At 46.5% G+C, this 22,077-nt stretch overlaps 1 protein-coding gene across 1 annotated transcript in view; it reads left to right on the top strand.

Moving 5' to 3' along the window:
* The window catches only part of COL27A1 (collagen, type XXVII, alpha 1), a gene marked incomplete at its 5' end in the record, with an annotated part of 152,145 nt that overhangs the window by 35,920 nt on the left and 94,148 nt on the right, over window positions 1-22,077 (top strand). The window contains 6 exons of the mRNA XM_009581850.1: window positions 553-597; window positions 1,497-1,550; window positions 3,923-3,967; window positions 6,331-6,384; window positions 7,617-7,661; window positions 20,871-20,924. Of these exons, the coding sequence (XP_009580145.1) occupies window positions 553-597; window positions 1,497-1,550; window positions 3,923-3,967; window positions 6,331-6,384; window positions 7,617-7,661; window positions 20,871-20,924 (297 nt within the window). The remainder of the gene's footprint in view (window positions 1-552; window positions 598-1,496; window positions 1,551-3,922; window positions 3,968-6,330; window positions 6,385-7,616; window positions 7,662-20,870; window positions 20,925-22,077) is intronic.

Raw genomic sequence — 22,077 nt, forward strand, 5'->3', positions numbered from 1 at the left:
CTAGACAAATTCAAGCTAGAAACAAAATTGAAGTTTCCTGTGACAGTAAATGGTTATTTTGGTGTTTCCTGTGGCATTTCAAGTTCTAAAGCAAAAGCGAGCGCTCTGAAATGCGAGTGACTCATGTTGCGTAGTCCCCCAACTTGCCCAAAGCCCACATTTTCACCCTACAAGCCTGTGGTTTCCTAAGGATTAAGGATAGCTTTGCTAAAGGTGTAGATTACAAATAGACAGATCTCAGTGTAGATACAACTCTCAGTCTGTTCATGGAGCAAGTCCTTCTTGAGTAACCACCAGGCCAGACCCCAGCGGGCGCAGGCTGCTGCTGCCCCACCGCATTGCTGCAGAGTCTGGGAACGTCGGCAGGGTTTGGGTGGTGCAAGCACAAAGCAACACGTTAAAAGTTTGCGTGATTGTGTAGTGCTGTCCCATATCTAAAGACCTGCTTCTCCTCAGAACTTTACTCCCACGTGCAAAGAGAAATTCAAACCAAAACCAGATTTTTATTTTTGTTTTTTCTTATTATTCATCTTTTCCATCCTATTTCAACAGGGTTATAAAGGCTACCCTGGACCACCAGGCCACCCTGGAGACCAGGTGAGTCTTCCCAGTTTCCAACACTGAACCTTTAAAGAGGGATGGATTTGCTGACTCTGATGCTAGTTTGGATCCTGTACAGCCTGCTCGGTGTGGAGAGCCAGCTCCTGCCAGGGGCAGCTTGGTACCCACAGGGGATGCGCAGTGAACTCCCGTACTGCCAGCAGCTGTGCACATGCACTGACCAAGCATCAGCAGGTTGGTGGGAGGAGACTGCCTTGGAGTTTCTAAATTTAATTTCTAATTTTTATAGCTCAACCATGTTAAGTTCACCTGGTGAAAGAATACCAGCTTGCCCTACTCCCCCTTTATTTTTCCTTTTACATTAATTTCACCTGGAGTTTACTAACCACATCATATTAAGTACTAACATGTAATTCTCCTCCCAAAGCCCATTCCCCCTCTCCCCTTTTCTCACCCCTCTTTATTTGGTTAAGTCTGATGTTTGCAGTTCAGGAAAAAAAAAGGCAATGAATAGCAGGCCCTGTTAGCAATGATGTTAAAGGATATTATACATGAATCCATTTAGTTTTGAAGAATTTTGGCAGTGCTTCCCCACCAGTAAAACGGTTCCATATGCCAGATATAGATGCAGCCTTACACCTTCTCTTAGCGTCCTTGTTTCAAACTATCTGCTGCTTTCACTGCAGATGGAGAAGGAGAAATAGCAACACTTGCTTAATGCATGGATCCTATTGACTTAGCTTCCATGTGTTCTCCCCCCTCATTAATTTATTCCACTGTCTACCCTTAATATTTTCTTCCTCTCGATAAATTTGCATCAGTTTAATCCATTCCACCCTCCTTTCTCCCCAGCTCAAAGAATGAAGCAGCTAAAAAGGCTTCCCAAGTGTGACATTCACCTTACCTTCTGTGCCTTTTCTTTTTTCTTTCCAAAGGGCGAACGAGGACCAGATGGAAGTCCAGGTGCCAAAGGTTATCCTGGCAGGCAGGTGCAGTAAATCTCATCGTGCTGTGCACAGACTAGGGATTTGGGTGTGCAGGTAGCTAAATATATGCCCTGCTAAATACATGCCCCACTAGACAGTGCAGACCTCTAGAATATGTCTGAATATTTTCCTTCTTCCCTCCCCAAGATGCTGTATCAATGACAAGGTCTTTCAATTCTGGGGGACGCTAAGGTTGTTAGAAAGTATTTTATGCCTATGATAGGTAAAACCTAAATTTCTATAGCAAAATCTGACAAATTTTTGCTTCAGTATAACAACAGGGAAAAAAACCCAAAACAGCAGAACGGAGAAACGTACATGCAAGCCTCTAACCCTTCACTTCTTGGCACGTTTTACGTTTAATATTGAACACGTTAGAAATCTGGGACAGAAGGTGGTGTATTACCAAAAGAAAAGATTTAGATGAACTCTCATTAGTAAAATTCACTAGCATAATCATATCTATACATACATATAAAATTATACATGGACCATACAAATCATATTTGCAGCTGCAAAAGAGATGATTAAAGAAAACCAAGTGTTTGTCTTCATTCTGAAAAAAATGCACAAAGACAACTTTAGGAATGGAGGAGTGTGCAAAGGAAAATGGATCAAAATTGGACACTTAATTGTCTTACTCATGTAAGATGCTGAGTAGTAGGAAGAAAATTAAGAGGAATAATTTGCAAGACCCGAAACGGAATCTGTTGGAGGGCAGAAGACTGGCCCTGTAATATTTACAGGGAAATGAGTTTGTCATGGTTTTCTGAAACGGACCCATTAATGTTTGATTCTCCCACATTTATATTTAAGTACATAGCAAAGAGGCTCGGCAGATGTCAAAGACCCCAAGCAGTCTGCCATGAGCGTTTCAGACTTGTCATGAGTTCGTATGTGAGTTTTTACCCAGACGTGCAGGTTATTGGACTAAATGTGAACTAGATATGCAGAACAAGTCTGCATTCCCCCTGCCTCAGACTATTTTAAATTTGAAATTAAATTGATACTTCGCTTAGCAAATTTTAGGTGGAATATACTGTCCAGATGCGTGCTGGACAGTGCAGATGGTAGAACTGGATGAGAGTTTTATGCACCTGACTAAATGCTTCATTCATACTCTGAAAGGCTCTTAGACATTTGCATGCCAAAGAATCTCCTAGGTGTGAATGTGTGTTAGATGACTAATATGAAGCAGTCTGAGCTGTACCGGTCATACAAGGTTAATGAATGCCACTTAGCAATTCACAGCAGTGTTCTGCCCATCAGATAGGCAGGATGAAATCTTTGCGCTTGACATACGAAGAAGAAAAGTGCTTTCTTAAAATATGGTTTGGGTCAAGAAAGTGATTTTTTTTTTTTTTAAAGGCAGCTTTTTTCAGCATATCTGAATTCTGTGTGTATCCAGCATCAGAGCTGTTTACTGAGATTTTACTACTTGTTACTCCTGTCAGCTGTGCTGGCTCTGCAGCGCTATGGGAGAGAGAGCTTGGCTCTGTTTTGATTTGCACATCATAGGCAGAATTGTTAACTTCACCCCGATGGCTGAAATCTTCGGCAACGATGCGTGAGCCAGGAAAGAGCACAACCTGACTTTCAGATCCCAGGCTGAGTGTGCAGTGCTGCCAGCTACAGAAAATATGGACTTAGCCTTTTTTCCCCACCCCCCTTCCAAAAAAGCTCAACAACGTTTGGAACTAGAAAAAATTGACCTGGAAACTTGCTAGAAGACAATAAGCATGAAAATTCATTATGCATTTTTACAGAGTTCTTTCTCACAGTACTTTAAGTGAGCAGCAATAGGCATAGAAGTAGAGTGGGGAATGTATTTTCAATTCTTTCCATAGCTGTTGATGCTGCAAAGGGTTCAAGATATGCAGTACCTGCACTGCTAAGTGACTTTGTAGGCTGTAGAAATTCGAGGGGCTTTCTCACCGCATCAGGGCCAGCCTGTGTTCCCTAAAGAGGTATTGAAATACATTTGTCCCTTGCTATGCATGTGTTCAGTTAGGCAGGAAAATGAATCGAGAGCTGTCGGGTACAGAGCATCACTGTACGTCGCATCTGAAGTGTAACGCAACCTCTGTGCAGCCTGCTGCATTAGCCTTTTTGGTCTTTATGATCAGAAATCTCTACTTCAGCCCCAGGGAAGGCTCACTGTGTGCAGCAGTCTCAGGTTCTGCAGAGTCCCAGCTCCCCAACAATGGGAGATTTGTTATTTTATCACTTTGTCCTTTTTTCTCCTTTGTTGATATGCCTTGGACTCAGCACTGAAAGCAGAACCATGCAGGGACAGTGCTGGGGATTTGGCACTGCTGATGAGGCTAAGTTAAAGCCTGTCCACATTTGTCTTTGTTTCTTCCCTTCTGTTCTAGGGTTTACCTGGCCCCATAGGGGAAGCTGGTCCAAAAGGCAGTCGGGTAAGCAGCCTTTCATTTGTCTTTTCTCTACTTGTTTTTGACAAAGGCTTCTCAAGAAATTTTATGCTTAATCTTGCAATCCTGAGACTAGTTCCTTTAATTTGTTGGATTCAGGGGATTTGAACTGTGCGCCGCCTGTTTATTGAAGCACTGCTAAATTTTTTAAATTAAACATGGAATGTACCAAGATCAAAGTTCACCAATAGCGCTGATGATACAATGTCAACCCCTTCAGAGCTCACAATGCAGGAGAGGAAAGAATGGCATACAAATTCCTACCAAAGACCAAAGTCTGAACTTTCTGCAAGCTCCATTTCCCAAAGGCCTCTTTAGTTTCAATAAGTGTGGTTCAGCGGTCTTCGACCATGCTGAATATGGGCTCTTTTGGGTATAGTCCTGAGTTTGGGAGTGATTTATATCATTATGCAGAATAGCAAGCCAGCATCTTGAAGCCATGTGCAAATACAAACATTAATATCTCTGTTCTGCCTGGTTTTGCTCACCAAATTGAATTGCTGGGGGTTCATTCTCACTGCAGAGGATTTATTTTTTTTTTTTACCAATTAAGACTCTCGTTAATCACATTTTGTTCTTTTCCTGCAATTCTAAATTCACAATGAGATTCTGAGCCGATAAAATCTCCCCTTTCTCTAACATGTGATACTTTCTCTATATGCAGTAAATTCAACCAGCTGGCTTTCATCACTAGGAAAACTCCAAGGAATAAACAAATGCTGACCCTGTAGCTAGCTGTATTCCTGAGCTAGGAAGGGAGATGGCATGTTCAGTGTCCTGCGGGAGAGAGGGAGATCTGAGATAGCACAGCTTGCTCACCTTACTTCTGCAAGTGATAAAGTTTTCCCTGGCCCATCTGTTTCACTGGCCTAACCAGGACCTCGTGTAATTATCATGTGGTAGATGTGCAGAATGTAAGACTTGAGAATTATTTTCCACTTTGCACCCGAGTGCTGACTTGAAATATTTATAGCTACCCAAGAAAGCCATTTCTCAGTTCAACTGCAGTCAATCAGAATTGGGTACTAAGGTGAGATATCTGCGTTTTGTGGATTGAGGAAGCCAATGTGGACTATTCTGCATCCCCTATCTCTATTTTTTCTTCTGCAGGAAGTAGTTCAGGAGTTACGTGGTTTGTCTTGGGGTTCGGGAGGCAAAGGCTGACAGCATCATTTTAATGTGGCCGTATTTCCCGGCTAGGTATCACCCGTAAAGGAAGCGCAACCTAAAGGGAGCAATGGACTGGTGAAAAAATTTGGTGGGGTTGACAGTACGAGATTTAGCAATGATGGAGAAAGAAAGATGAGAGAAAATCAGTGTTAACGCTTGGCTCCTGTAACAGTGAGGTGCCACTGAGGGGGCTCCCTGCTGAAATTCACTTCCTCTTGATTCTGCATGTTTGGCACAAATTAGTCCTTTGCAAAGGACCAGCACACAAGGTAACTTTGTACTAACTGCTGAGCAAGGAGGATTAAACACAAGGCTTCAATTGTTGCAGGGGAAGGGAAATGTAGCGTTTGTGTCCTGTCTGAGCAGGATGCCACGGCTAGAGAAACGTCGCTTCAAAATGCGACGCCTGCCAATGAGTGCGAAAGGAGTGGATTTGGTGTGAAACCCACTGGTGCAAAGGAGGCTTCTTTACAGTTGGGTGTCAGAGGATCTGTACGTCTGTAAAAGCTGAGCCTCGTACACCAATCCTAAGAGCCTGAAATGGCACATTCAGCCTCTCCCTTCCCAGGCAGGGCGCTTGTGCTTGGGTTGACAAAGTGTTTGCAAAAGGTCTTGGTGGTGCAACAAGTTTGCAGGGAAAGGCATTAGGCAAAAGCATTACTGATTCGCTCCTCGCTCAGCACAGGGTGGTCGGCACCTTGCATGCCAGGAGAAGGTGGTGTTTGTGTGAGAAGGGGCTGCAGTGTGCGACCACCATGTGACAAGACAAGAAGAAAGAGCTTGGTACAGCAGGACATTTTCACAACACGGTTGGGAATGAGTGCCAAAGGCAGGGAGGAGGTGTAGGCATGTGGATTGCTTTTACTATCACTCTTGCTAACCTTGAACCAAGCTCCGTTTCCCTTAGGTACACTCAGAGCCAGCCCAGGTAAGGTTTCTTCTTGCTGGCCTCTTCTGCCTGGAGTCCTCATGATCCCTGGTGTGAGGGTATGTGCCCTTGGACTACATCGTGGAAGCCAGCACCATGCAGTCCATGGGCATATACACTTGCCTCAAGGTTTATTTCATCACGGCTGCCATTGACCAACGCTGGAGGATGCTCTGCTGTTCAGGAAAGACAGACTGACTGGTTGCTAATGGAGAAATGTATTTGACTACTTGTTTCCTCTTTTCTTTAGGGATACATTGGTCTCCCAGGATTATTTGGGCTACCAGGGGCTGATGGAGAACGAGTGAGTATTTTGTGAAGAAAACCTTGGTGTGTTGCTTGAATACAGTTCTTCAGAGCCTGTTGTAACCTTCTCTGTCCCTTGTTCCTGAGGAAAGAGGCGAGCATGCCTAATGTTTAACCATGCCTTCTTTAGCCTGTTTCTACCCTTGCATGAAGACCTGTGTCCCTGTATGATGTTGACATTCAGCTCAGGAAAACCTAGGCTTCAGACAGGGTCATCAGACCTCACTGTTGAGTAGAGAGGAGTTTTCTATATTTTCCTTCACTTAAAAACCTGCCTTCCTCCTCCCCCTTAGTTCGTCTTAGTGGGAAGGGGCGGGGGGGAGAATGTACGTGGAAATTCCCTGCTCCCACAGGAGTGACATCCCAGCCACAGTGTCCCAGCATTTTGGGTGTCCAACTGGAGGTGTCTAGAAAGAGCCTGGCTCTTGGAAGGGGCAGGGCCTGGGGCTTTCTGACAATGGCTTTCCTTCCAGTTACATCAAGTTGGGCAGTCAAGACTGGGGCCTGTGGACGGGCAGCTGTGGCTGCTGTTCCCATGTGTCCTCCGTTCCCCCCAGCCTTTTCATCATGCCTTCTCCAAACCCACATGTTCAGAGCTTTGCAGGACCTCCCTTGCTTATTTGCTCTTCTTCCCCACGTCCCCCCACCTGCCTGATCTCTACCCATCCAAGGACCCCCTCTTCCCACTGCAAGAGCTCCTAAGGAAGGTCACTGTAAGATGAAGACTGTTTTATTCTAGCTTTTTCTCCCTCAAATGCAAGCTCCAGAAACAAGAGAGGCCCCGGGAGCATGTGGGACTGAGTGTGTGTGTGCCTGCCTGGGAGGGGACTACCCTGCGCTCTAGAGTCGCTGATTTAATGCTTGTATAACTAAATAAGAAACATAAACAGAAGTTCTCCAGCGAGTGCCTTGGCAGTGGCCTTCATTCGGTTCCAGACCAGTAGCTTAATGACTGCTCCTGCTAAGCACAGCTTCAGCCTGTTGCCCTGGGTGTGGATGCTGCCTGCGTGTGTCCTCAGGGAGGGCCGTAGTTAGTGGGTGAAGGTTAATTGTCTTCTGCTCTCGCAGCTGACTGCAAGTAGCTGACATTTTGATTCCTGAACAATGCCGCAGTCATTAGCCTGTTTTGCATTCCCCTTTCTCTTCTAGTTTTGTTTTGTATTGTTGGTTGGCTGTTTGCTTTCTCAACCAGACCTATTATTTTTTTTTCTCTGTGTGTTTTCCTTGCAGGGGATCCCCGGAGTTCCTGGGAAGAGGGGCAAGATGGGTAGGCCGGTAAAGTTTTTCCTCGTCTATTATGCAGACCTTGTTAAATGAAACTGGAAACAAAACATCTGGCTTTTGGCTGGGTCCCTTCATATCTTCTGATGGGAACTAAATGGGGAGATCAAACAAACCTTTCCATGTTTCTCTTCTCAAGCAGGAAGAAAACTGAAGATACAAATATTGTTCTCTCTCTTTCTTCCATGCTCTGCCCACTTCACAGGCATTTTTGTTCTTTTTTGCACTGTCTCCATGCTCCCTTGGATCTTACACTTCTCAGATTCTCTTCTGCAATGTCTTCCCCTCTGTCCTCCCTCTGGCCAGCCTCTTCCCTAAATGCACTTTTTAATTCCCCACCATGATTGCAGCATCCCAGGTGTCTGTGCTCGCTCTGAGACATCTAGTGCTCTGTGCTCCCACCAGTCCCATCACGTTTGCCTCGTTTTGCTGTGATTCTCTCCAACCCTTGTACCATCCTGATTTGTATAATGCCAGTGCACTTTTGTATAGAAACCTTTTTGGCCTCGGTGGTGGTACAGAGTTAAAGCAGTAACAGATCAGATGAAGACATGTTTGAGGAGCAAGGAGACCAGGTAGATTTGAGAGCTTGGCCAGGAGGAAGAGGTGTTTGCAGGCAGGGCTGAATACAAGGTGGAAACTGTGAGAGCTGCATTGAAGAAGAAGGGGCTTTGTGCTGACTGTAGCAAAAAGCAAAATAAAACCAGGTGGAAAAAGTACTGAAATGAGTAGAGGAAACAGGGGAAGGACAGAAAGGAAAGCCTTTCCCACATCGGCCTTCTTCCAAGCAATTTTGCGTGCTTCCTTTAGCAAAATGTATAAAGTCTTTTGCTCCAGGAGTCGGCCAAGAGATCAGGCATGTTCGTGCTCTGGTGTGTCTCATTGCCTTTGCACCTTGTCCTTCATGTTAGCGTGAGTTTCTCTCAATCTCCTGACACCACTGCACTCACAGGCTCCTTGTAAAATGTCCACTCACCCACACACGGAAAAATCCAGTGCTTTCCCCTTGTCACCCTTGCATGTGAACGCATGCTTTCCAGGAGTCCCACGCCTACCGTTTGCTGGTGTTCTCACAGTAAGCCATGCAAACATCCCGACAGTGCCATATTCATCCCGGCTGGCTGTTCCTTTTCTCCCCGTGATGGGGGGAAGTCGAGCAGATTTTGGGGGGGGGGTAGTGAAAATCTGTACCAGATCTTACGGTTTTGTAAGCTGCCAGTTGCACCAGAAACCTCTGTGATGAATAATCGGAGAGAGCCAGTCGATGTAAGGATGACTCATTGACCAGAGTAAAACAAACAAAGCAACTGTCGTTAGGTACAGGGTTTCTGCTCTCTGCCTTGTTTCTGCACAGAGCACGCTGGAGGCTCAAAGCGTTCCAGCTGTTGTTTGGCTAGCATTTGTAATCTTCCAGGCAAGGGTTTTTGTCTGGCGATCACTGTTACAAACAAGGGGCTCCCCTGAGATCAGCGGGGAATCTCTCAACCATGGAGGCATTTAGGCTGGGATCTAGAGAAGGGATTAAACGGCTGCGCGTAAGCACCTTTGTTCTACTCGGCTCTTTCAGAGAGTTTTGGCTCCATCCCCGTTTCATGATATCAGGTTTAATAAGAAATCTTGAATGGACCGATGCTGATGATTTGTACTTCCGAGTGTGAACAAAAAGATTAAGTGACATCCAGAGTTATTCAGAAAGTCACTGGGAGAATGGAAAGTAGGAACCAGCTGACCTGGTTCCCTTCACAACACTTATCTCCTGGCCTGTGCTCTCTCCCAGCTGGTTTGCCGTGTCCGTGAGCCTGCTGGGATTTTTCTGGTCTCACATCCCCACGCCGCTAAGTTTGCTGGGGCAGCTACCGTTCCTGTTCTATTTCAGTGTTGTCACTGCAATGGAGAGCTCTTGGAAGCCCTTATTAGCTACCATCCAAAGCTAGTAAATGCTCTGGAGAGTAGGGAAGGAGTTGGTATCAAATATATTTCTCTACCTCGTTTTGTTTGGGGTGAGAGATGGCAACAGATTAAGTGCTCGGCAGAGGAGCGGGGGGCTGGGGGAGTTTGCATGTGACACCATGGGCCTCCGAGAATGATGTAAGAGGGAATGATTAAAATAGAAGAACTGGACATGAGTCAGATCTTGAAACCCTTCCAGGGAAGTTAAGTTTTGCAGAGCTGTGAGGGACATGGTGAATCTGTCGTGGAAACAGCTGACTCCACCTCCCGCTCTGCTCTCCCTGAAGCGCATCAGCGATGTAGGAGGCGAGTAGGTTTCTAACGTATGGGCCCTGGTGAACTCTTGAGCAAGGAGAGGGTAAGGGGTGGGCTAGGGGGAGAATTATGGTTAAAGTACAGTCCACTAGGGAGACTGAAATAACAGGAGTCTGTACGTCTCCGGATCTGCTGCCTGTTTTAGAGGTGGGCTGGAAGCCTGGAGCTGAAGCAACTGGTTGCTTAAACCTTCAGTCTTGCCAGTGCAGTGGCTGAAAAGAATGGCTTTTTAGGGTGTTTTTGTGGATTTTTATGGTGTTCAGTTGAGCAGCTGGCAAAAAAAAAAAAAAAGAGGATAAAAAAAGGCCCCATTGCTGTGAGGGCAGCAGGGCTGTAGTCCGCACCGTGCTGGGGGGAAGGAATGAGAGAAGCTGTTGTTACCTTCTATCTTGGCATGCGTAGGTGATATATCAGTCCTAATTCATCTTTAGAATGGAGATGTACTGTCACTGAAGGTAACCCACAGGAAGAGGAGGTATAGCTAGTCATCATTCAAGGAGTGCAAAGCTGAAAGTGATATGCTTTTCTTATGCCATGGGAGACAGGTAGCTACGGTCAGAATTGTCTGCGCTGCAGATTATATTAAACTTCAAATAGAATGTAATATTTTCAGTTCTCAAGCCCTGTTAGAGAAAGGGCTAAAAGGGAACGCTTATGAAATATACCCAAAGAGCTTTGAGCTCTTTTTTTTGTTCACCTTCACTATTGATGGGTGCTTGTATCTCGTTTTTTCACGTAGAGTATCAATACTGCACCAGCTGTGCTATCTTATGCCTGATTTTTGCTTACAATGTGTTTTACTAGTAGTATTATTTTACAAGGGATAGAAAGGAAGGAGCACAGTTTAGTTCCAAGACATACTTAGTAATTCCTGGGTTTGTCTGAGGTCTATTCACAATTTAGCCAAACACAGCTGAGGTTTCCTTCTATTTTCCTGTTGGTGCTGCTGGTCCTGTACCTGGAGCTCAGTTGAACGCTCCGAGCCTCACCGTGTCAGGTACTGTGCAAATGCCTCGTGAAGGAAAAGCCCTGGCCCAAAGGCTCCATCAGTTGGATTACAAAACACCACAGGATCAGGCCATCCCCAGGGCTGGAAGGTTTAGGTAACAGAAGCATGAGCAAGTCGTCAATACCACAAGCAGGCATTTCGGCTTCCCTGCCTGTCTAGCTGTGCTCGTCATTACTCTTCTTTCTCTTGTCCTCCTGTAGCTCGTGAGTGATACGCAGCTGTGTCCCGCCAGCTGGCGGGTGGCATGATGGGGGTTCCTGCCCGCCTGCTAACCTCAGGCAAGGGAGGCAAACGCCTCCTGACAGCGCAGGCTCTGCCATCAGGCTCTGCGCAGCCTTTGGCAAGTGCCAACGCGTTGCTGAAGTGCTGCTCCGAGGAGATAGCTTGACAGGTGGAGCAGACTGTAAGTAGCAGGCACGGAGGGAGGGTTTGCACGCGGGATGCATGGCCAGGTAGGCTGACACCTCTGCCTGTGAGAATGGCTGGGGTCTGCCAAGGCAAGGTGGGGAGATGCTGCATTGCTTGGTGACTGCACAGGGGGAGGAAGAGGATACGGGACCTGGTTTCTCCCCGAGGCATGCAACTTCAGACAAGTGGTTTGGCTGTTCTTGGCTCTGTGCAAAACAGGGATAAGACACTCGGCTCTCCTTTGAGCTCAGTAGCTGAAACTTAGCATGTAAATGCCAAGGATTACTGCTCAGATGTCAAGGAAGAGCTGCTATAAAGTGGCATGTGGATTTTAAGTATTAGGGATCAGTGCACAGGTGAGTCCAGAAGTCTCCCTTCCCTCTGCCTGCCAGCCACAATGTGGAGGTTGTGAGAGCCAGCAGTGATCTGGCAGCCACTCTAACGTAGCCTCAGTATTTGTTGTGAGCATTAACACGGTGGCAAGCTGCCGAATCTGGCATCCGTTTCCCATGAGCTGACCACAGTCGGGGTCCCCCTTGCCAGCTCTCAGCTTGTAATGCGGCGGCGCCTTCTTGCCAGGCTATTTTTCATGTCTTCTTCCATGTTGACTTATAAAGTAATGTCTTAACTCCTGCTTCCAGTGAACACCAAGTCTCAATATATTCCTTTTTCTTCATCTGATAAGTTGTTAGAAGTGCATGTGATAGCCCTGCACTCCCCACCAATATGGGTAGGCTGTTGCATCATATGAAAAGACATTGCCTTGTGGGAGACACTAAATAGCAAAAAGCAGGGCTGCCTTTGGGTCAGGAAGGTTTCATTTTACAGCTTCCCCCAACCTTTTGATATGTGGCTAAGATAACTTAGTGGTGTACGTAAGTGCAGGGGGCTTTGCCAAGTTACACAGTCTCAGCTGTTGTCCATGCAAACAACGGGGGGACATGTTTTGCCATGTGTCTGGAAAGGCTGGCATAACTGCAAATTACTGAGAAAATAAATTTTGCTCCTCTCTGTAGGGACTAAGACGATAAACAACTCCTCTCTTCTTGCTCCGATCTTTTCTCTGCTTTGGATGCAGCTGAGGTCTTCCTTGCATTTGGAGTGAACCAAGCGAGAGTCTCCTGCACCACACAAGTTGAGATTTGGGAAACTGGTAACAGCATTTTGAAGTACCTCTTCTTTAACGAATAATTGCCAAACTCAGTTGACTTGAGTGGGCTCCCTGGGGGTGCAAAGAGGCAGCCCATACGGCTTTTCTCATAAGAAGCATGACATAGACGTACACCCTAAGAGCTCTCACCTCCAGCACTGAGTATCATGGCTCACATGGGCTGCTAAGGGTCCAGCCATGTCTCTTTTGTCACTGAGACCTTGTTACCTACCAAAAAAAAGGAGGAAGAATGGAGCTTTACTTCTCTTTAAACACTGAGAAGCATTTTAAAGGAATATTGTAATTAAAATTGAAAAATTTCTTAAGAAGTAGGGATAAACTGTAGTTTCCCACTTAGCCAGGTGGTAGTTGGCCCACAAGGCATTTCCTAAGATTTGAAAGAAATGGGAATGATTTTTTAACTGATCCTAAATGATGTTATCCATATATATCCTCAGAACATAAATATTTACTCTTCCACATAGCTTCACTGCTCAGGCCTGATTCACCTGAGCACTTGGTGAACTCATCCTCCAACCCATAAAGCATTCCTTCCCAACTGGTGTCCCAGTTCAGGTTCAGCTGTAGGCCCTGTGCATATAGAGAGGTACTTTCAGATGTGGCCAGCTAAATTTAGTGGAGAAATGCGCAGGCTGAGGACCTATTTGTAAAGGTAAATCCACAAGATGAGCTGCAGGAAGGAGCACAAATGGCCTGTAGGAGTTGATGGACAGGACTTGGGTAGCTTGCTCTGTCTTGTGCCAATACCCCAGCATAGCACCAAAACGTTTGGTGCCTTCTTCAGGAACTGCTTGATTTAAAAAAAAATAATGTGCTTTTAATCATTCTGTTTGCATGAAAAGTCAAGTGGAGGTCCTAAAAATTAGTAATCAACAAAACTCCTCTGCTACTGAGAGAGTTTTAGCCCATGAATTGGATTTTTCCTGTTAGCCATCTAAGCCAGTTCTTTGCTGTAATTTTTCTTTATTAACCTAAATTTTTAAAATAGATTTGGTTTGAGCAATCAGTGACTTTTTTAATGCTTAAGTTGGACACTGAAACTGGGCAGCTGGTCTCTCCTCCCTCCTGGGCCTGGTTCACCACTCTGAAATGCAGGTGCGAGCCCAGAGCAAATGTCACCATCTCTTTTTGTGTGTTCCACATGTCTGGAGTTTCCCAAATCTCTGTGGTGAGGTGCTTGCATGGTTACTTATCACTCTGATATCAGCACGTGTTCCTATGTTCATGATTACATCATCCGCATAACCTGGCAAGGTGGATAATATTAGCATGTATTTCATTTTTTAAAGAATGGGCAAAACAAAGTACTGAAAAAACAAGGAGAAGGGTTTGAAAGGTGCCAACGCCCATAACTTCTGTTAAAAGAAAAGAAACAAACCCAAAGATGGTTTGTTTCCAAGAATGTCCCTAAGTGATTTGTCCATCGTCATTCAAAAAGCTCGTGAAGAATTGAACCAAGGTCTCCTAAGCACAAGAGCATCTTTCTTCCATCAGGGAATTGTGCATTCATAAATCAGATACAAAGTCCACAAATTATTTTCATTAAAATTATAGGGAAAAAATAATGCAGCTATCATTTTTGAGTCTGAAAACATTTGATCACAAAGCTGCTTGACTTTATTAAATAGGAGGCTGCTTGATTTGGAAATCTTAGCCATAAATAATTAGGAGCGGTGGCAGATTCAGTGCTCTTCAGCATTAGGTAACTGGGTCCGTTAGAGCCCCACAGGCGGGGGAAGAGATCATATACAAGCGTAAAAGGAACAAAGCAGATGGGCAAGAGGGTGGAGGGGCTGTCAGTTAACTTCAGTGATGTTTGGCTGAAGGGGCTCAGGGGACTTTTGCTCGTGTTCGGGTGGAACGGGCTGCCCTGGAGGGCTGTGCTCCCACAACTGGAGGGATGGTTATGTTTAGAAATGCCATGAAATCTTTATCCAAAGAGGATGTGACACGGAGCTGTGAAGTCTCCCAGGGAGAGAGAGCAAACCTCCCTTTCAGGTGACAAAGGAGCAGAACCGCCGCAGGGGACCGTCAGTCCCGTACCCAGCTGAGGGTGGCATCGCCCTTCTTTGCAGGGATGAAAGCTGTCACAGTCCCGGGTCTAGACTGAGCAGAAGGCAAAGGCTCCTGCATAGCTGCGTGAATTAAAGCTAAGTTTGCCAGGCTCCCTTTAGGGTGACTCTCGCCACTCGAGGAACCGGCGCTGGGTCTGCGCCGGCCTGCGTGCCCTCGCACCCACCTGCGGAGGGGCTCACGTCTGCTCTCTCCACCAAGAATGCTCTCAGAGGCGTAAGCTGCCAACATAAGCTACACTTGTTTATTTTATTCTCCTTTTTTTTCCAGTGAATGCCTTCTCTCACCCTCAGCCCTGCTTCCCCACCACCACCTTTTTTTTTTTGTTTGTTTAAATTGTTTGACTTGCAAGCTCCATCCCTGGGGAGACTCCTGGGCAGAGATTCACCTGGCCGGAGCCAACTGGCAAATAGAGTCTTTCGCAGACAAGACAGGAGGGCTGGTTGGTTTGAGCAGCTTCACCTTCAGCCAACAGGAAAATAAAATCCTATTTTTGGAGAAGGATTCTGTTGGCGTGAAGACCTGCCAGGATTCCTCGGAGCAGCAGCTGCCAGACTGCCTCCCTTACTCCATGAGGGAAAGTGTTTTAAACTGAATCAGATGTTGTATACATACAACATACCCACCCACATGCGCACACCTGAAAAGGCCTTGGGGAAGCAAAGGACACGGTGCATCCCACCAGTCTCTGCTTCCCTGAGGATAGCTGCTTCCAGGGACAAGAGACAAGAAGCGGTGGCATCTGCTCAGACCAGGAGCAGCTCTTTGGCTGACAACAGCAAGAAAGGGCAGGGCACTCTGTTTGTTTTAAGCGGAGTAAGAAAGGAAGGGGAGGTGGAGGGGGACGTAATCCCCTGATGCAGGAGGAGCTGGTTCCAGTGTCTGTCTGGGTCTGGTTGTTCTCAGCAGGCGTATGAAAGGATGCCCTTTGCAGGGAGTGTGGATGAGCAGAAATTAAGGCACTATTGTAGGATCTCAAAGATAGAAATTTAGTTACTGGTTCAACATCGGACTTCTCGGTGTTACCTGGGATAAATCAGTTTGCATCTCTCTGTCTCAGTTCCCTCTCTAATAGAGGTTCCTCAGCTTCACCGAGTGCAGTGAGGACAAACTGTGCAACCGCTGTAAAGCTCTGCTTGGGGTGGGGACAGGAGAGCACAGAAGCACCTGGATCTTGCTTGGTGCAAAGCATCTGCTTGTGTACTTTTCCTCCAACTCCTTTTCAAGCTTCATCTTGCTTCTTTCATTGAACTTCTCCTTCAGACAATGTGAAATCCATTCAGCTGGACTTTTTTCCCCCACCTCCTCTCTGTATTTCCCAGCTGTGAGATGGAGCCAAAAGTTTCGTCATACCTGACTTCAGCCACCGCGGAGGAGCACCCCGCTGGCTCTTGGCCAACAGAACTTGTTAGTCGAGCATTTTCCTCCTAGCTCTGCTGCCATTTGCCATCCCTTCCCGGTCCTGGTCCTTCTCTGCATGTCCCCTCCCTCCCACACAGCAGGCAGGAGGCATGGCTCGATATTTTTCACTAGAGTGTTTTCTTTGCTGTCCCAGTTCTTGAGCATAATTTCCAGGGACCAGGCTTCCTGGAAAAACAGCTGCACCCTGAAAAATGGTGGATTTTCTGTACCAAAAAAACCTCTGCACTCACTTTGGGAAGGTCAGGAGACTCTGAATGTGCTGGGCTCTTTAATCCCTTTCACAAGGCTCCTGTAATGGGCTGCCAGTTGCGACCTGCTTGTCCGCCAGCACCATAAAATGAGCTTCCTGCCCCATGTGTTCTCCCTCCGTTTGGGCTCCTCAGGCTGCCGGAGCAGTGCACGGGAGAGGAGAGGTAGTGCTGCTTACAGGAATGAAACAAATGGGATGACAAAGTCTGCTTGCAAATCCTAAGCTGCTTGTTTCGGTTGAATAGTGCTAGTTTTGTTCCTGAGGAACATCTCTGTCCTTTAGGCTCAGGCAGGAGGGGAGCGGCACTAAAAAATAGCTTTTACAGACATGTGAGATCCAATAAATTAGGCCACTGTGGTCACTGGAACTGTAATTGTGGTTTAAACTGCTACTGCTTACCCCATGGAAAGAAAGTGCTTTCTTTTTCATTAGGGGCTTAGGAGATTGATTGTTTCCTGCTGTGCGCAGGACTGTGTTGGGATAGCTTTCACAACCTGGTTTGGGTCTTTGGAGACAGTATGGATGCTGAAATATCCTCCTTCATGCCGCAGCCACCAGCCTAGGTCTCGTTTAATGTGCAAAAGACTGTTAATACTTGTGTTGCCAAGCTCAAATCTTGAGCTAGGATGCCTGGGGTTAGTTGAATTGAAGCTGCTCTTTCTATTTGTCTCCTCCTCTGGGTTTGTTGTACAGATTGGGCCAAAAAGTACCAGGGGACCACCCATCACCCCAGAGATCCGTGAGCCTGGGCTGGGAGGGGTGCTCATGCCAGGAGAGCAGATGGCATGTTAAGGATGATCAGGTGTTGGCAAGGTCAGGGCTTCGCTGCTGAGTGTTGTCTTGGGCCTGGCTGTTGTAGCAATGATGCCAGCCCACGCTGTTCCAGGCTTTCTTCTCTCTTTCCTGCCACTTTGACCGTTTTCCATCCCACCTTGAGGATGGGCAGAAACCCTAGCTCTGCAGGGTGAGACACATCGTGCTGTGAACGGGTTTTATTGTCGAATCTCTGACTTACTGGGTAGTTTGGCCAAGTGACCTCAGGTACTCGGCTCTCCGCCTTCAAAACAGGACTAATCTGCTTTTTTAAATACTTGGAGATCTACTGTTGGAAAGCCTGTGTAAAAGCTAGATTTTTATTAACTCTATTACCAAGTGCCTCAAATCTCCTATGTCTTTATCTTTAAGCAGCGAGGTTAGTACGAGAAACTGAGGCATAAAAAGAGGTTAGTGGGAAACATATGAATTTAAATAGTTCCTATCTGGACACTTTTATTCTGGCAGGGGAATGCGATGTTTATATCACGTTGGAAGAGATTTAAACCAAATTTAGAAAATGCTTTTAGTCTGGAGCAAGCATTCCTCTAGATGCTATTATGCTGCTGTAGTTTTATTGATTTAATTGTACTATTCAAAGTAGTAAAAACCTTCCCACATTGGCAAGACCTTAGCAGCCCCAGGGCCAGGCTGCTCAGTGGCATCCATGGGTCACTCTGTGCCCAGCTCTGCCCTCTGAGAAAGGAAAGATACATCTGGGGGAGTGCTGAAGGCTGTGACTGAAATCTGCAGCAGCGTAAGTACAGTATCAGTCTATGCACACTCATATTTTCCTTGGCAAGTTGTATGACTGTAAACAGCAAAATATTCCAAGGCAGTCTTTTTTTTTTTTGTCTTGCCTGGGCAATGAGTTTTATCTGATCTTATTGATTCAGCATGTAGCAGAGTTATTTTTTCCCCTTTTTTTCATTAAAGAAAGTTGTAGCCCCCCCGCCTTCTTGTTATATTTGACGTCTTTGTCTCTAGATGGCAGAAGGCTGTTTCCAGCGGTTGCTTACCACAGCTTCTTGGCGTGTGCACAGGCTTGAGGGATGTAGTGCCCAGCTGGAAAAAGGCAGACAACTTTCCCATTTGCAGTGATGCCCATAAAATACAAGTATTGCATCCAAGCAAACAAGTGATAGCTTAAGTCCGTTTAGGAGTGTGTACTGAATACTCTAGGGAATTGGTATAGAAGAGGTGAAATGCTGGCTCTGAAGTCGGGGGCAAAATTTTGGTTGTCTTAGCAGGTCTCCCATCTCTCACCTTAGGTTTGACCAGTGTCTTTTTACCTGGTTGTGTTGACCAGGAGTTGTAAACCCTCAAAGGCGAAGGGAGGTCTTGGATGGCATCTTTGACTGCAGAGCTTCCCCATATAGTTTTCCTGTACTGTCCGCTGTGATCATTTCACTTTTCAGTGTTGCTGATGGGTTTCCAGATAGCGTGTTGCTGTTGGCTGTCACATTTTGCTTCCCTTGGTTTGCTTTTCCAAGGTAACCAGTGTTTGTAGCATACAGGGGAGTGGGCAGGAAGAGAGGGCATCCTTCTGGCTCAGCAAGGACCATACCCTCCCTGTCTGCTCCATCCCTGTCTCTTAAGCTCTTAGCTAGCCCAGAACATGGTTGTGTTGTCTTTTGTATCTATCTCACGGTCTGGTGGAGCCAGAGAAGGGTGTAAGGCAGTTTTACGGAGACTCCTAGTCTGAGTCAAAAGTAACACACCCACTAGCAGTTGCAGCTCGTTGGTGTGTCTCTGGAGCACATCTTCTGGTGTAGCTTCATCTGAGCAATACTGCTTACTCTCCAGGTCTGGTCCACCATAAGCAGAAGAGGGAGCAGGGGTGCTTGGAGCTTTGTTTCACAAGTTCCCACTCTGAACTGAAGCACACAGGTAGATGCTCTGGCTAGAAGCCTTTTACATGCAAATACATTTCTTAGTTTCCTGACCTGATGCCCGCAGTCAGAATAATGTGAAGAATAAAGCAGGATTGTAGCCCTGGCTGAATTAACCAAGTCTAGGAGTCAGATCCTGGGGTTAGGCTCTGCATATGCTCTGCCCATGGGCAGCTCCTCTAGCAGACGATGGTTTCCTTTTTGGCTCGGAGTCGAAGGAGGTGGATGCTGTGTCATATTTTATCTCGCTGCATCTTAAGGGGCATGCAAGAAAAAGAAGTGGAGAGTGACAGCACTCTCTTACCTCAGTGACACAGCCTCCCAAAGCCCCCTCCACCGCAGCTGAAGTTCAGAGCAGCCCTGAAGCTGCCGATGTTTGAGCTGGTCCCTGATAGCTCTTGGCAGCCTCCTCCCTGCCAGTCCTTTGCTGAATGAAGTTCAAGCTCAAGGGAAAATTGAGTCCAATCCGTCTTAAACTCAACTGCTTCCTCCTTGAAAACGTAGGTGTACTGACTAAGAGGGTTTACTAACCACAGAGGTTACGAACCCCTGCGCTGAGCTCTTTCTGAGGGAGTCAGAGCACGACAGGACAGGGAAGAGCAAGCTGCTGTATGATTTGTTTGTAATAGGGAACTGGGGGGCTTAGGGGAGCACAGGGTCTGTCTAAGAGTGCGAGAGAGAACGTGTCGTACCACCATGTTCTGGCTCTGGCTTAGTACCTCCACTCCCTTTTCTATAATTGTTTGAAGTCTTCCAGATTCGTATCGGATATAACGAGATGATGAAGTAGTCTTTTGTGGTGACTTTTTCATGTAGTAAACATGGTCTTTCACAGCTCTGGGGTGTGGACCGTAATGAGCTTGGAACCGTTTGTTCCTCTGGCAAACTGAAAGGTCGTGAATGCATTGGAGTGAATTCACTAGGCATCTTTGATCAGCTCCATTAAGCATCTGCATGGGCTCCAACAGGCATTACGCTATTCAGCTGTCCTATGAGAAGGGGGTACTGTTAAAATGATTCTGTTAGTAGACAGGATGAAATAATTCAGATTGACAATCCATTTCTGAGGATAGTCATTGCAGTGAAGTTTATGAATTATTCCAGAACGTAAGGGATTTGGGATTGACTTTTAAGGAGGTATTGACTTTTAAGGATGTATCCTATCAGTAGGATATTTCTTCCTGAAAGAGGATAGAAAGCACTCTATCTTTAAATACAGAGTTTGATCTTCCAAATGTGGGATTATCACTTCACGACATAATCTTCAGGGCTGCATATTCATTGTTGGACATACTGGAGTATTTGGGTGAACCAAAAGGAGGAAGAAGCACTGATTTCCACCCCTTCTCTCTGCTATGCACACTCACATTGTCTTTCTACCTGGTGCTGCAAAGCCTTGCCTGCCGCATGAAGCGTGCCCACGGCTGACAACTGGTGCTAAGAAAAGGCACGGCTGATTAAGGGCTGGACACAGCTTGCAAGACAAGGTGTGAACGCAGCAGGTCCAGCAGCCTCAGCAATGGGTGCTTTTCATAGCACGGCCAAGGAAAAAGCCTTCCTTTTTCCTCGCTGATTCTTCCTCTCAAGGCTCCCATTAGTTCATGTGCAGCTCATGGCTGAGCCTTGTAAATGGTACTTCTGGTTACCCTTCATTGGCCCCAGGAGAAAGCAGTGAATCAGAGCTCTTGGCCTCGCAGAGCTTCTCACTGAGCGATGTGCTGGTGAAGCAGGAACAGGAGTGGTTTGGATGAGGACAAGCAGGCTGGATGGCCCACACTTCCTTGTGACCTGCTGTCTACCAACGTGCTGCACTGAGTGCAGGGGGAGCGGTTTTTAAGTTGGCTGTCTTTACACAAGGGTGTGTCAATAACTAATACTTCTGTTTGCCTCCTCTCCGCAGGGTTTTCCTGGTGATTTTGGGGAACGAGGACCTCCAGGCATCGATGGGAACCCAGTAAGTTGATAGCTTTTTCCCTTCTTTCTCTCTATTGCAGTAGACACCACTGCATCATGCTAGTTAGAGCTGAAAGAAGCTTTTCAGTTTGGTGGCAGCTGCTAGCATTTTGTTGTTGTCCCTCCTGAAGAACAAATGTACGCCCCTGCCCTGCTCAAGCATGCTGCGAATTCCCGTGTTCAACTCAACATCCCGTAACTGCCAGGTCATCATGTTGCCATTTGCTTTCTGTCTCCATCTCTTGCCTTTCTTGCACCTTGGTCTTGATAGATACTTTCTCATCCTGAGGATATGACTAGAAGAAAAGTCAAGAGAGAAAAGGTAGGGATGTTGCTCCTGATGAGCAGGCAGTGGTTGGAGCGTGTTGTCCATACCACAGGGCCTGATGCAAAGCCCTTGACAGCCGCAGGATAGCAGGGAGACACAGGCCCCCAGACAGAGGGACGTACCATCATAAGGCACCGCAGATGGCTACTTGAGTGCACATGGACCCTCAGAGGAGCAGGCCATGTACTCAATTGTGTAGAGGTCTGAGGCACATAGAGAAAGAGGCATGTTCCTCTCCTTTTCACCACATTTCATTTTCTGATGCAGGTTAGCAAGCTGGTACCACTTGATTTGCATCTCACTAGCCCGTAGAAGTTAGCTTCTAAAGTACTCCAAGCTCAGTACCTTTCCTCATCTGAAGTGAATGTTAATACTGGTGCAAGAAGTGCCAGATTCCCCACTCCGGTGTCTGGGAGCACTGAGGGGCAGACACCATAGCCCAGGCTTCTGCTGCCCTGCCCTGTGCCTCAGCCGGCCCTGGCACGTGGTTGAAGTCTCCAGGCTCCTAAGTTCTTGGCCTCTCTCCAGTCTTCATCTGACCCCTGCTGGCTTTCTAAGGATGGGATGTGTCTCCTGGGAATTGGATCAGGATGGTCCCAGAGACCATTTAAGCAGCTGGATGCTGGTAAGGTTTGTTTTGCTCTGCTCTTGTAGCACTTAAGACCAAACAGTTGGGTATGTGCTGTGTTTTCCGCTACTCACAAAGCATGCCCGTGTGGATTACAAAAGTTCTCAGATATATTAATTATTCTAAATTATTTTCTGAATGACTTTGTCGGTTCTCCCTTAATTAGCATGTGAGTACTGATTCATCTTTGAAATTCCT

The sequence above is a fragment of the Fulmarus glacialis genome, unplaced genomic scaffold (assembly GCF_000690835.1).
Source record: "Fulmarus glacialis isolate BGI_N327 unplaced genomic scaffold, ASM69083v1 scaffold1717, whole genome shotgun sequence".
Classification (NCBI taxonomy): Eukaryota; Metazoa; Chordata; class Aves; order Procellariiformes; family Procellariidae; genus Fulmarus; species Fulmarus glacialis.